The 12,505-nt window shown below is 37.0% G+C and overlaps 1 protein-coding gene across 1 annotated transcript in view; it reads left to right on the forward strand.

Moving 5' to 3' along the window:
• The first annotated feature begins 1,030 nt into the window (after positions 1 to 1,030).
• Positions 1,031 to 12,505, forward strand: part of LOC126417189 (WD repeat-containing and planar cell polarity effector protein fritz) — a 59,624-nt gene continuing 48,149 nt past the window's right edge. Inside the window, exons 1-4 of the mRNA XM_050085097.1 lie at positions 1,031 to 1,310; positions 1,392 to 1,527; positions 1,602 to 1,782; positions 6,236 to 6,435. Coding sequence (XP_049941054.1) covers positions 1,228 to 1,310; positions 1,392 to 1,527; positions 1,602 to 1,782; positions 6,236 to 6,435 — 600 coding nt within the window. The 5' untranslated portion in view covers positions 1,031 to 1,227. The remainder of the gene's footprint in view (positions 1,311 to 1,391; positions 1,528 to 1,601; positions 1,783 to 6,235; positions 6,436 to 12,505) is intronic.

Raw genomic sequence — 12,505 nt, forward strand, 5'->3', positions numbered from 1 at the left:
TGCACACACCTCAGGTTGGTGCAAATCTTCTGTCCACACGCAACGATCTGTCTGCGCAGAGGTGATGTGCGCAGACATTTGCGCAGACAGATCGTTGCGTGTGGACGGGCCTATAGTGAAGAAGCAGACCACTGGCAGCATACATAATCTCAACGAGATGACGACGAACTGCCGAAAAGTCTATGACATTACATAAAGAGCTAGTGACAGACTTCTAATTTTGTCTACCTTTCATGAAGTCGATGAAGTAATATTGACTACTTTCTGTCCTTTTGAGGATAACATTTCTATATCTATCTGTGTTTTCCGCTGTTCAGCTTTTGTTTTTCAATTTGGCCTACCATTGGGCTTCTTATGCTGAATATTTTCACATATAGAACGGCCGTCTTTCATAGATCACTTTTCAATGAACTCTTTCGTTTCGCAACTGTCAGCAACAATCATGCAGTTGAATAAGTAAACGAAAGATGAAAAATAAAGTACTGGTGCTTCATTTAAAGAACAACTTTTTTCGGTTATGGGTCCAGTAATGGTAAAGACATGGATTTTTCGAGTCACAAGTCTCTAGTTAAATTTCAAACACCTCTCTCTTTCTATTTAAGGAGAAAATGTTCATGTGTGTTCATCCTAATTTTTCTTGTTTAATTTGGTGACAGAGTTATCATTTTGCTTTCCTTGAATGACTGTTTAAAGTTGATTTCAAACTGTTTATGTCTCACTTATTTGGAGCTATGTTTCAATAAGGGTGTAAAAACAACATATTAACAATAACACTAAAATAATTTGTCAAGTGTTTAATAACCTGTCATTAGGCTACGCGTCTCTGAAACCATTTCGAACATGATAGGGCTTTATTGTGACATATTTACAAATGTGGGTGTTTTTCCCCGGCAACTGCTAACCTGGAAGATGCCTAGATACAATTAGAAATGCCAAGAATGTCGATATTTCATAGCATCGCCGAACACTAATCGCAGATGCTGTTATTTATCCGAAGATCACAGATATTATGCCTTTCAAGTGACAATAATGACGGAGATGCCAATGTTTATGTTTACAAAGTTGGCCATGCGATGGATTGTTATGTGTTGTGTTTGAGTGTACAAGCTGTTTCACAGTCATAGTTAATAATGGATGATAAAATAAACTCAGCATTTATTTGTGCTAAATCATTGTCAGAATGTATATAGCAGTAACTGGACATTTGTATGTATGTCCCGATGAAGGATGTTAACGTTGTTAAGTCAAGCTCGATTCTGGACACTGAAAGATGAAATAGTTATTAAAGACACAGACTTCGGTGCTTTCAGGTAGTTATTGATTTAACGTTATTTCATCTTCGTCGCTAACCATATACATACAATAAATATATAGCTCGAAATTTGTTTCAGGTATTTAGAAAAAAAGGACGTGTCTGATTCGCCCTACAATGAAGGGAAGCGTTCATTTGCGGAACAAAGAGGAATCACATGCGTGGTTCGAAATAAAAGACCAAACAAGTTAAGAGAGTCAATTAAAGATTTAGAGGTAACTATGGAAAAATACTAAGTTGTGTATCCATTTTAAACATTTTGTGAAATACATAGGTTACTTTATTACAGGAACATTTGATTCAGCATAAAGTGATCTATTGTCACTGGAGGGACAACAGCCTCTTGCAACTGATTTTCAGTTCTGGGCTTATTGCTAAAATATGTATAAACATTTTTACTGGTGACATACTAAAAATTTCATTTGACAAGTATCTTGTTGGAAAACTTCTTTCTGAATATATTGCTGATGGTAAGTTTTGCATATTGTTTATGTTGTGTTGTTTAAGTTAAGCAAACTATTGCAGTGTGGTGAGTAACTGTGACATTAGTAGTAGTAATTTTAAGAAATGAAATAGGATTGTAGACCTAATGCTTACTTGCAGTAAATGTTGTGTGGGGGTGGCAATCAAATTGTATAACCGTTGCTATTACATTGCAGTCATAGTCTTCCACTATTATCTGTCCATGATCTGATTTTATGTTTTACTCTCTCTCTAATTCCCAGCATGCATCTCCTCATTGTTTGCTGAACAACATTAAGTTTTTGAAGACATTTCTGTATCAAAGTCCATGTCTCACTGCCATAAGCCAAAATTGGTAATACATATTGCTTGTACACTTTCCATATCAGTCATGGTGGGGGGGGGGGGGGGGGGGAGAGGTAGTACATGGTTCATGGGGAGATGGTAAATCATAATTTTTAATTATTAACACTGATAGTTAATTGTATATTCGGCAACTTGTATAAGGAAACTGATTGAAATGTACCCCCACCATGAGACATTTTTCAAAGGGGTTGTTGGTATCTAAGCAACAGAAGAGGGTTGGGGGTGGGTAATTGCCACGTGGAGGGCAGCAGCAGGTTGCAAGGCCACCTGTGGAAGCAGCCACATCGTGTATCAACTGTTCTGCAGTCACTGCTCAATTTTTTTATATTGGTATGACAAGCACTCAGCTCTCCACCTGAATGAATGACCACTGCTGAACTGTGGCCAAAAACAAAGGTGACCACCCAGGGACACAACATTCTCAAGTCCAGTGGCTGCTTTACAACTTGCGCTACCAGGATCTACATCTAGATCTGCAAACAACCATGAAGTGCATGGGAGACGGTATGTCCCATTGTACCTTTAGTAGGTTCTGTTCACATATGGAGCATGGGAAGAATGATTGTTTCAATGCTTCTGTGCATGCAGTAATTATTCTAACTTTATCCTCATTATCTGTATGTAAGTGACATTTAGGCGATTGTAGTATATTCCTAGAGTCATCACTTAAAGCCGGTTCTTGAAACTCTCTTGGGATAGTTTACGTCTGTCTTCAAGAGTCTTCCAGTTCATTTCCTTCAGTATCTCTGTGACACTCTCCAATGGACCAAACAAACCTGTGACCATTTGTGCTGCCCATCTCTGTATACATTCAGTATCCCCTGTAAGTCCTATGTGGTACAGCCCCCACACATTTGAGCAACATTCTAGAACCACTCACGAGTGGTTTGTAAGCAATCTCCTTTGTAGACTGATTTAACTTCCCCAGTATTCTACCAATAAACCAGAGTCCACCACCAGCTTTATGCACGACTGAACTGAGTCTGTGTGATCATTGCATCTCACATTCCTCCAAAGTGTTATTTCCAGGTATATGTATGAGTTGATCGTTCCCAATAGTGACTCATTGATTTTATAGTCACAGGATACTAAGTTTTTTTTGTTTTGTGAACTGCACAGTTTTACATCTCTGAACAAGTAGCCAATCTTTGCATCACTTTGAAAACTTATCAAGACCTGACTGAATATTGTGCAGCTTCTTTCAGATAGTACTTCATTATAGATAACTGCACAATCTGCAAAAAGTCTGAAGTTACTATTGTCTCCAAGGTCATTCATGTATACTATAAATGGCAGGGGTCCCAACAAACTTCCCTAGTGCACATGTGAAGTTACTTCTACATCTGATGATGGCTCTCCATGCAAGAAAATGTGCTGCGTGCTCCTTAGCAAGAGGACCTCAATCCAGTCTCAAATTTCACTTGATAGTGACAGTAAGTATAGATGTGGTACTGAGTCAAATGCTTTTTGGAAATCAAGAAATACTGCATCTACCTGATTGCCCTGATCCAAAGCTTTTGGTATGATATGTGAGAAAAGTGCAAGTTGGGTTTTACATGATCAGTGTTTTTTGAATCCGTGCTGGTTGTCACTGGAAGGTCATGAAGTTCAAGGTATCTCAGGTTTGATCTCAGAAAATCTTCTGAGATTCTATGGCATATTGGTGTCAAGGATATAGTACGGTATTTTTTGTGTCAACTGACCTTCTTGTAGACAGGTGGGACCTGTACTTTTTTTCAAGAACTGGACATGGTTTTTTGTTTGAGTGATCTACGATACATTATAGATAGACGGGTGGCTAACTCAGTCGCAAATTCAGTATAGAGTCTGACAGGGATTTCATCGGGGCCTGGAGCTTCGTTCAGTTTTAATGATTTCAATTTTTTTCTGAACACCACTGACAGTGATAATTATTTCATTCATCTTTTCAACGGTATGAGGATTAAATTGGGGCAAATTTTTTGGTTTTTCCTTTGTAAAGGAACATTTGAAAATTGTTTAAACATTTCAGCTTTTGCTTTACTAATCTCTATCATTTGCTAGCGATTGGACAATAACTTTGGTGCCACTAACAGCCTTTACATACGACCAGAATTTCTTTGGGTTCTGTGAAAGATCATTTGACAACATTCTGCTCCAGTAGTCATTGGAGGCGTCACCCATTGCTCTCTTGACAGCCAAAGGTATTTCATTCAGCATCTCTCTGTCTACAGTCCTACGCTTTGTTTTGCACCTGTTACGCAGTAATCTCTGTTCCCTCAGAAGTTTCTTTACAGTGATTGAGTACCATTGAGATTTCCTCCTGTTGTGGAATGTTTTACCAGGTTCATATCTATACTGTGCATGGTCTACTATTCTTTTAAACTTCAGCCATCGTTTGTCTAGATACTTGTGCACTGTGCTGAAAGTTTCAGTTCCTCATTTAGATGTGGCGCTACTGATTTTTTATCTAGTTTCCTGAACATATATATCTTTCTGCTTGGTTTAGTTGTCCTTTGTACTTTAGTAATCGTTGCCACAACCGCATCGTGGTCACTGATATCGCTTTCCATGTTGGCATTCTCAGAGAGGTCAGGTCTATTTCTTGCCATTACATCCAATATATTTCTGTCATGAGTAGGATTCCTAACTATCTGTTCTAGGGAGTTTTCAGAGGAGGCATTAGTAATGTTTTTCAGGATGTGTTATCACTCCCACCACTAACAAAACTGTAATTTTCCCAATTAATTGATGACTGAAAGTCTCCACCAATGAATACAGTATGTTTGGGTAGCTTACATACAAGTGAACTGAGGTTTTCTCTAAAATTTTTGGTTACATTAGGAGATGCGTGTGGCGGCTGACAAAATGATCCATTTATTATTTTATGCCCTCATCTGATACTTCCCTTTAGCACCAGGTTTTCTGAACTATGTAATTAGGAGTTATCCTTTCAACTCATCCTTCACTGTTGTAATCCTTCTGACATCAACCTCTGATAAACACTGCCCCCACACCCTCTATCGAACAGTTTCCCTTCCTTTTGTCCTGTCACCTCCGCCCAAACTAAGCTTCCATATCATCATCATCATCATGCATTACACTTCATCAGCACCCATCCGTCACATGCCTAGCTCGTGCAACTACCATCCTTCCCTTCCACATGCTTATCCTGCAAACCTGGTGCTTTCCTCTGAGCTGGTGGACCTATCCCTAACCCCTCCCCTCCCCTGAAGAATAGATAGTTCTGTTGATTTTAGTACTATTATTAGGCTTTTTGCAAAATTCACCTGTCAAAGTTCTTACATTTTCCTTGATAATGTAATTTCTGAGATTATCTGGAAATAATTGATGGAAGACGTGCTTCCTATGTGAATGCAATTAGACACCTAGAAATTTATCATTAAGGACTCAGAAATATACAGTATATTCTTCAAATTGCCCTGTTATTTGCCACCTTTAATGATTTTGTTTTATTTTGGAACCATGCATTATACTAATTTATGTAATATATCTGACTGTAGATCATGAGCTATCAGGTTTTCACGGGAAAGACATAGCTACATTTAATTTCAGATGGTTGTATGAATTTGTTGCCTAGTCACAATACTACTAGATCATGAGCTATCAGGTTTTCACGGGAAAGACATAGCTACATTTAATTTCAGATGGTTGTATGAATTTGTTGCCTAGTCACAATACTACTATCACTAGCCAGTTGAGTAGGGAACTGTGTGACTGAGACAAAAAGTTAATTCTGAAATACTCCTTTAAGAATTTCAGATTAAAACAATAACATTTGTGTCATTATATCTTTCTGTCTGATCAACAGCATAAAAATGTATCAACTTTTTTCATGAAAGCTCCCACTTCCTAATTGAAGATCTGTATATTACAACATTACTAACATTTAAATTTCCGGTATTAATATAAGTTTTGTGTAGGCCAAAGTATACAGAATCTTCCAAGTAGTGTAGTCTACTTTTTGAATTTATGCTTGTGTTTCATGAATGTAACAACTTCCACTTTATCAACATTCCATATGTGTATAATAAAAGCCAATTGCAGTTACTTTTCCACAGAAGAGAATTAACTGTTATATGTTTTATTTTTCAGCTATTTTCACAAAAACGCACTTAATTTTTTCATACAATGATAACCAGGTAACACTTGTTTACTTTGTGAAACCACTAACAAACTGCAATGTATCAGAAAAAATTAGTCGTTTGGAACCAAAAGTACAAAATCTGGAGTTGGCTGGACCATCTGGCCGGCGCTTGGAGAGAAAATTGTCATCAAATGTCAATGGAGACATGGTAAGTTTGCGTATTCTTCAAGAAGGGATTATGATTATCTTGGTTGCTCATCACTTCTTACTGTTATTAAATGCACTAAAACTCATTAAAAGAAAAACTGGGTGTTAGTTGGTTGCATGCACCCTTTGTTTGTAGTAGTGACATTATGTGATTTAGTAACCAGCACGAAAGAAACGTGTTGAACTTTGCATCGAAATAAGCAACTCACCTTACTTCTTAACATAGTCTGCTTTGAGTTATATACACTTGGTCCAGTGATCCTCCAGCTGTCTCATCCCATCGGAAAAATAGGTTCTGCCAGGCTATGCAAAATTCTTGTTGACTGCAACTAGAGCTTCTTCTGTTTGATGAAAATTTCTTTGCTATTGCCCAGCACCACGTGTTCTCTGAATTCCCATGACTGGAAAGTTGAAACCATGCTTTATCACTCACGATGTAGTTGAAAGAATCTAACAAACCGTGATTGATGTTATTCAAAAGCCATGTGCATTAATCTCCACATTCCTGACTGTTCATCCTTCCATAATTACTGCACAACTGTCACACAATATGACTTCAAATCAAGACTTTTAAATACTCACTGGCAACTCCTATTTACATGCACCTGTTGGGCCAATTTACGTGTCTCAGAGTTCTTTGGGCTCTGAAAATTCTTTGGTGAATGTCTGCAATAACTTCTGGTGTGTGAACTGAATGAAATCTTTGTCATTCTATATTTTGTATTGACTGCAGGTGCGCCAATTTTTATACAGACACTGTATTGCTCTCTTTGCGGATACTTGACCCTGAAAATTTTGTGAGTTTCCTTAATCTGTTCCCACATATGCTTGCACAATTTCAATTATTTCTTCTATTGAGAAAGCCATTTTGCAGACCGCTAAGAGAAACATCTAACTTCACTGATGAAATAAACTGAAATTCTGACAGAAGAATGTTAACAATTGATTATTGCATAAAACTGCCCATTGTTGTAGCTGTTTCCTCCATTTCAGAAGTTGAAAACTGCATTCACATTCAGAGGGGAGGGATGCTAATTTTAACTGTGTCTCCTGTATTACATTGTATATTTCACATGTATATGACAGTGTAGTAGTGCAGATATTTTCTTATCCCAATGACATCGATCAGTGAAACCCAACTGACATGACATACTTGAAAGCTTCAGATCAAGGCAGTCAGATAGACGCAGTATTTCTTGATATCTGAAAAGCATTTGACTCATTACCATGCCTACACTTATTGTCAAAAGTACAGTTATATGGGGTATCAAATGAAATTTGTGACTGGATTGAGGACCTCTTGGTAGGGAGGATGCAGCATGTTATCTTGGATAGAGAGCCATTGTCAGATATACAAGTAATTGTAGTTGTGTCTCAGGGAATTGTGTTGGAATTTTGCTGTTCATGTTGTATATTAATGACCTTGCAGGCAATATTAATATAACCTCAGACTTTTTGCAGATAATGCAGTTATCTATAACGAAGTACTATCTGAAAGAGGCTGCATAAATATTCAGTCAGATCTTGATAAGATTTCAATGTGATGCAAAGATTGGCTAAATGTTCAGAAATTTCTTGCTTGTTCATAAACATTTTATTTTTATCTGTTATTACTTTTATGTTGTAATTTCATGTACTGGCACGTTTCATGACCTTGCATATTTGCTCCTTAATTTGGTCAGACGGAACTTGATGTGTAAATAAAAAATAAATAAAGGACTCAAGGACCTGGATTTATTAAAAATTCCAATAAATCGGAATCTTCTGATACGGACAGCTCTTCCCTTACTTGTGTCATAAATGATGTAAAAACCAGTAAATGTATTTGTAATAGCACTCAAAATTAATAATAAATGTTAATTTCAGACATATTACAATAAACAGAAACACACCACTAGATATTAAAATAATTTCCACTGGATTTCACAGCCCTGTGTAAGAGTTGTAGTAGTATTCTGTTTCAGTGCAAGTGTTTTTAAGAAGTTGGATGTGTATATGACCTTGATATCATAGTGTTATATACATATATATATGTTTGAAGTAACCTTTCGCAGGGTGGTGTGTTTATTATTGGGCCAGCACCACTTCAAATCTTATATCCTACTATTTGGTTCCCCCCCACCCACCCACCCTCCCACCCACCCAAACCATCAACTAATTAGCAAACAATGGAAAATCCAGGATGGAATGTAACAATATTATGAGAAGGGAAGTTCCTGGAAGTTCCTGCTCACCATATAGTGGAGATGCTGAGTCACAGATAGGAACAACAAAAAGATTTTTACACTTAAAGCTTTTGACCAATGGCCTTTGTCAACAATAGACACACATATGCGCTGCACACACTCTCTCACACAATGACCCAATAATAAACACACCACCCCGAGAAACAGAACACTACTCCGACTCTTACACAGGGCTGTGAAATCCGGTGGAAATTATTTTAATATCTAGTGGTGTGTTTCTGTTTATTGCAATATGTCTGAAATTAACATTTGTTATTAATTTTGGGTGCTATTACAAATAAATTTACTGGTTTTCACATCATTTATGACACAACTGAGGGAAGAGCCGTCCATATCAGAAGATTCAGATTTATTGAAATTTGTAATAAAGCCACATCTTTGAGTCCTCTATTTATTTTTTATTTACGCGTCAATTGAGGACCAAATATCCGAGGTCATGAAACGTGCCAGTACATGAAATTACAACATAAAAGTAATAACAGATAAAAATATAATTTTTATGAACCCGAAAAAAGTCAATGCATAAGTTTAAGTAAACGCAATCAACAATACAACATAAATCAGCTTAATTTTTCAAAAAACTCCTTGACAGAATAGGAGTGAACCATGAGGAAACTCTTCAGTTTCAATTTGAAATCACGTGGATTACTGCTAAGATTTTTGAATTTGAGTGGTAGCTTATTGAAAATGGATGCAGCAGTATACTGCCCACCTCTCTGCCCAAGTGTTAAGGAAGTCTGATCCAAATGCAGGTTTGATTTCTGCCAAGTATTAACTGAGTGGAAGCTGCTAATTCTTCGGAATAAGCTAATATTGTTAACGAGAAATGACAGTAAGGAATATATATACTGAGAGGCCAATGTCAAAATACCCGGACTCGTGAACAGGGGTCAACAAGAGGTTCATGAACTTACGCCAATTATTGCCCGAACCGCCCACTTGTGTGCCAAAAATATCCTTTTAGAATGGGAAGAGTTACCCCAAAATGTAATACCATACAACATGAAAATAAGCAAAGTAGACTAATTTTCGTGTTGAACGATCACTCACTTCACATACCATTCACGAATAGCAAAAATGACAGCATTAGGTCTTTCAGCAAGATCCTGAATGTGGGCTTTCCATGACAGTTTACTATCTATTTAAACACCAAGAAATTTGAACTGTTCTGTTTCACTAATCATATGCCCATTCTGTGAAATTAAAACATCAGGTTTTATTGAATTGTATGTTAGAAATTGTAAAAACTGAGTGTTACTGTGATTTAGTGTTTGTTTATTTACTACAAGCCATGAACTTAGGTCATGAACTGCACTATTTGAAACTGAACCAATGTTGTACGCAGCATCCCTTACTACCAAGCTAGTGTCATCAGCAAACAGAAATATTTTAGTTACCCGTAATATTAGTGGTCATACCATTTATATAAATAAGGAACAGGAGTGGTCCCAACACTGATCCCTAAGGAACCCCCCACTTGACTGTACTCACTCAGACCCCACATCACAGTCATTCTCAACATCGTGGATAATGACCTTTTGCTGCCTGTTGCTAAAGTAAGAGGTGAACCAATTGCGCTGGAGCAATATCTTGTGATCAACACAATCGAACGCCTTAGTTAAATAAAAAATTATGGGTAGCATTCGAAACCTTTTGTTTAACCCATCCAGTACCTCACAGAGAAAAGAGAATATAGCATTTTCAGTTGTTAAACGATTTCTAAATCCGACCTGTACATTTGATAGCAAATCGTGATATAAAATGCTCAGTTATCCTTACATGCACAGCCTTTTCAATAACTTTAGGAAACACTGATCTCATAGAAATAGGCCTAAAATTTTCTAAATTACCCCTTTTTCCCTTTTTATAAAGTGGCTTTACTACTGAGTACTTTAATTGTTCAGGAAACTGACCATTCCTAAAGGAAAAATTACAAATATGGCTAAATACAGGGCTAACATGGGCAGCACAGTACTTTTATATTCAGCTAGGTACTCCATTATATCCATGAGAGTCCTTAGTCTTCAGTGATTTAATTAATGACTCAATCTCCACCTTGTATGTGTCACAGAGGGGTATTTCAGACATCAATCTCGGAAAGACATTTGCCAAGAAAGTTATGTGATTCCCTGTAGAAACTAAATTTTTGTTTAATTCATCAGCAATGCTCAGAAAATGATTGTTAGATAATGCACATATATCTGATTTATCGGTAACAGGAATATTTTTAATACGAACTGACTTTAAATCGTCAACCTTGTACTGCTGACCAGACACTTCCTTTGCAGCTGACCATATGGTTCTAATTTTATCCTGTGAATTAGCTATTCTATTTGCATACAACAGCCTTTTTGCTCTCCTAATAATATTTTAAGCACCTTAGAATACTGTTTGTATTGGGGCTTCTGTAACTTGATTGTGACTACTCCAAACATTTTGGTATAATTCCCACTTTGTTCTACATGATATCCTTATCCCACTAGTCAGCCACCTGGGCTGCCTATTACTCTAGTACCCCGTTTAGAACGTTTTAATGGAAAGCAGCTCTCAAAGAGCATGAGAAATGTTTTAAGGAAAGCATTATATTTATCATTTGTGGTATCAGCATTGTAAACATCCTACCACTCTTGTTCCTTGACAAGATTTAAAAAAGTCTACTGTTATTGGATTAACTTCCCTACATAGTTTGTAATTATATGTGACATTTGTTAGAGTACAAAAGCCTTTTAGTGGTAACATTTGTGCATCATGGTCTGAAAGGCCATTCACTCTTTTACTAACAGAAGGCCCATTTAGTAGTGAAGAATGAATAAAAATATTGTCTATGGCTGTGCTACTATTCCCTTGCACCCTAGATGTAAAAAACACAGTCTGCATCAGATCACATGGAGTTAGGAAATCTACCAACATCCTTTTCCTTGCACCATCATATACAAAATTTGCATTGAAGTCACTACATATGACTAACTTCAGATACTTTCTACAAAGTGAATCAAGAACCCTCTGTAGCTTGAGCAGAAATGCTCGGAAGTCAGAGTTAGGGGACCTATAAACAACAATGATTAGAAGTTTAGTTTCACTAAATTCATCTGCCCCTGCACAAAATTCAAATATCTGTTCAGTGCAGTGTCGTGATATGTCTATGGACTCAAATAGAATACTGTTTTTAACGTACACAGCCACTCCCCCACCCCGCAAGGAACTCCTTGAAAAACAGCCAGCTAATCTGTATCTTGGTAAAGGAAGCCTCTAAATTGTCAAATTATTTAAGTGGTTCTCCGATATACCAATAATTTCAGAGTCACCATCTATAAGCAGTTCACTAACTTTTTCTGTAATACCTCTTGCATTTTGATGAAATTCACTAATTCCTTCTCTACTTGGAAACATGATATTCATTTATAGACTATATAGAACTTTATTGGCACTCCTTATTACAGAGTGCGTGCTTAGTTGTTTTTGGCTGTTTTGTCTCACAAAAATGGCTTGTAACACATCAAATAATGAAAAAATACAATATTATATGGTAACATTCATTAAAGCATAACTGTGAAATACAGAAAGAGAAGGTGAGTAGAGTATGTAGCCATAGCTGCACTGCACTGAAAGTCCTCACACTTGAAGTAGTCACTGTTAAACAGGGTCAGGTTTGTAGAGACAGATGATTCTGCTGCATTCATCAATACTAGCTCTCCTGACTAAACAGTACCACAAGGCGGCTGAGTCTTGCCGTTTCTTAAAGCATTCCTATAGGGAGAATTTTGATTACCATGACATCTCATAGAATAAATATTGTAGAGAGATACTTACTTTGATTGGAGATAT

Source organism: Schistocerca serialis, chromosome 8, assembly GCF_023864345.2.
Source record: "Schistocerca serialis cubense isolate TAMUIC-IGC-003099 chromosome 8, iqSchSeri2.2, whole genome shotgun sequence".
NCBI classification, from domain to species: domain Eukaryota; kingdom Metazoa; phylum Arthropoda; class Insecta; order Orthoptera; family Acrididae; genus Schistocerca; species Schistocerca serialis.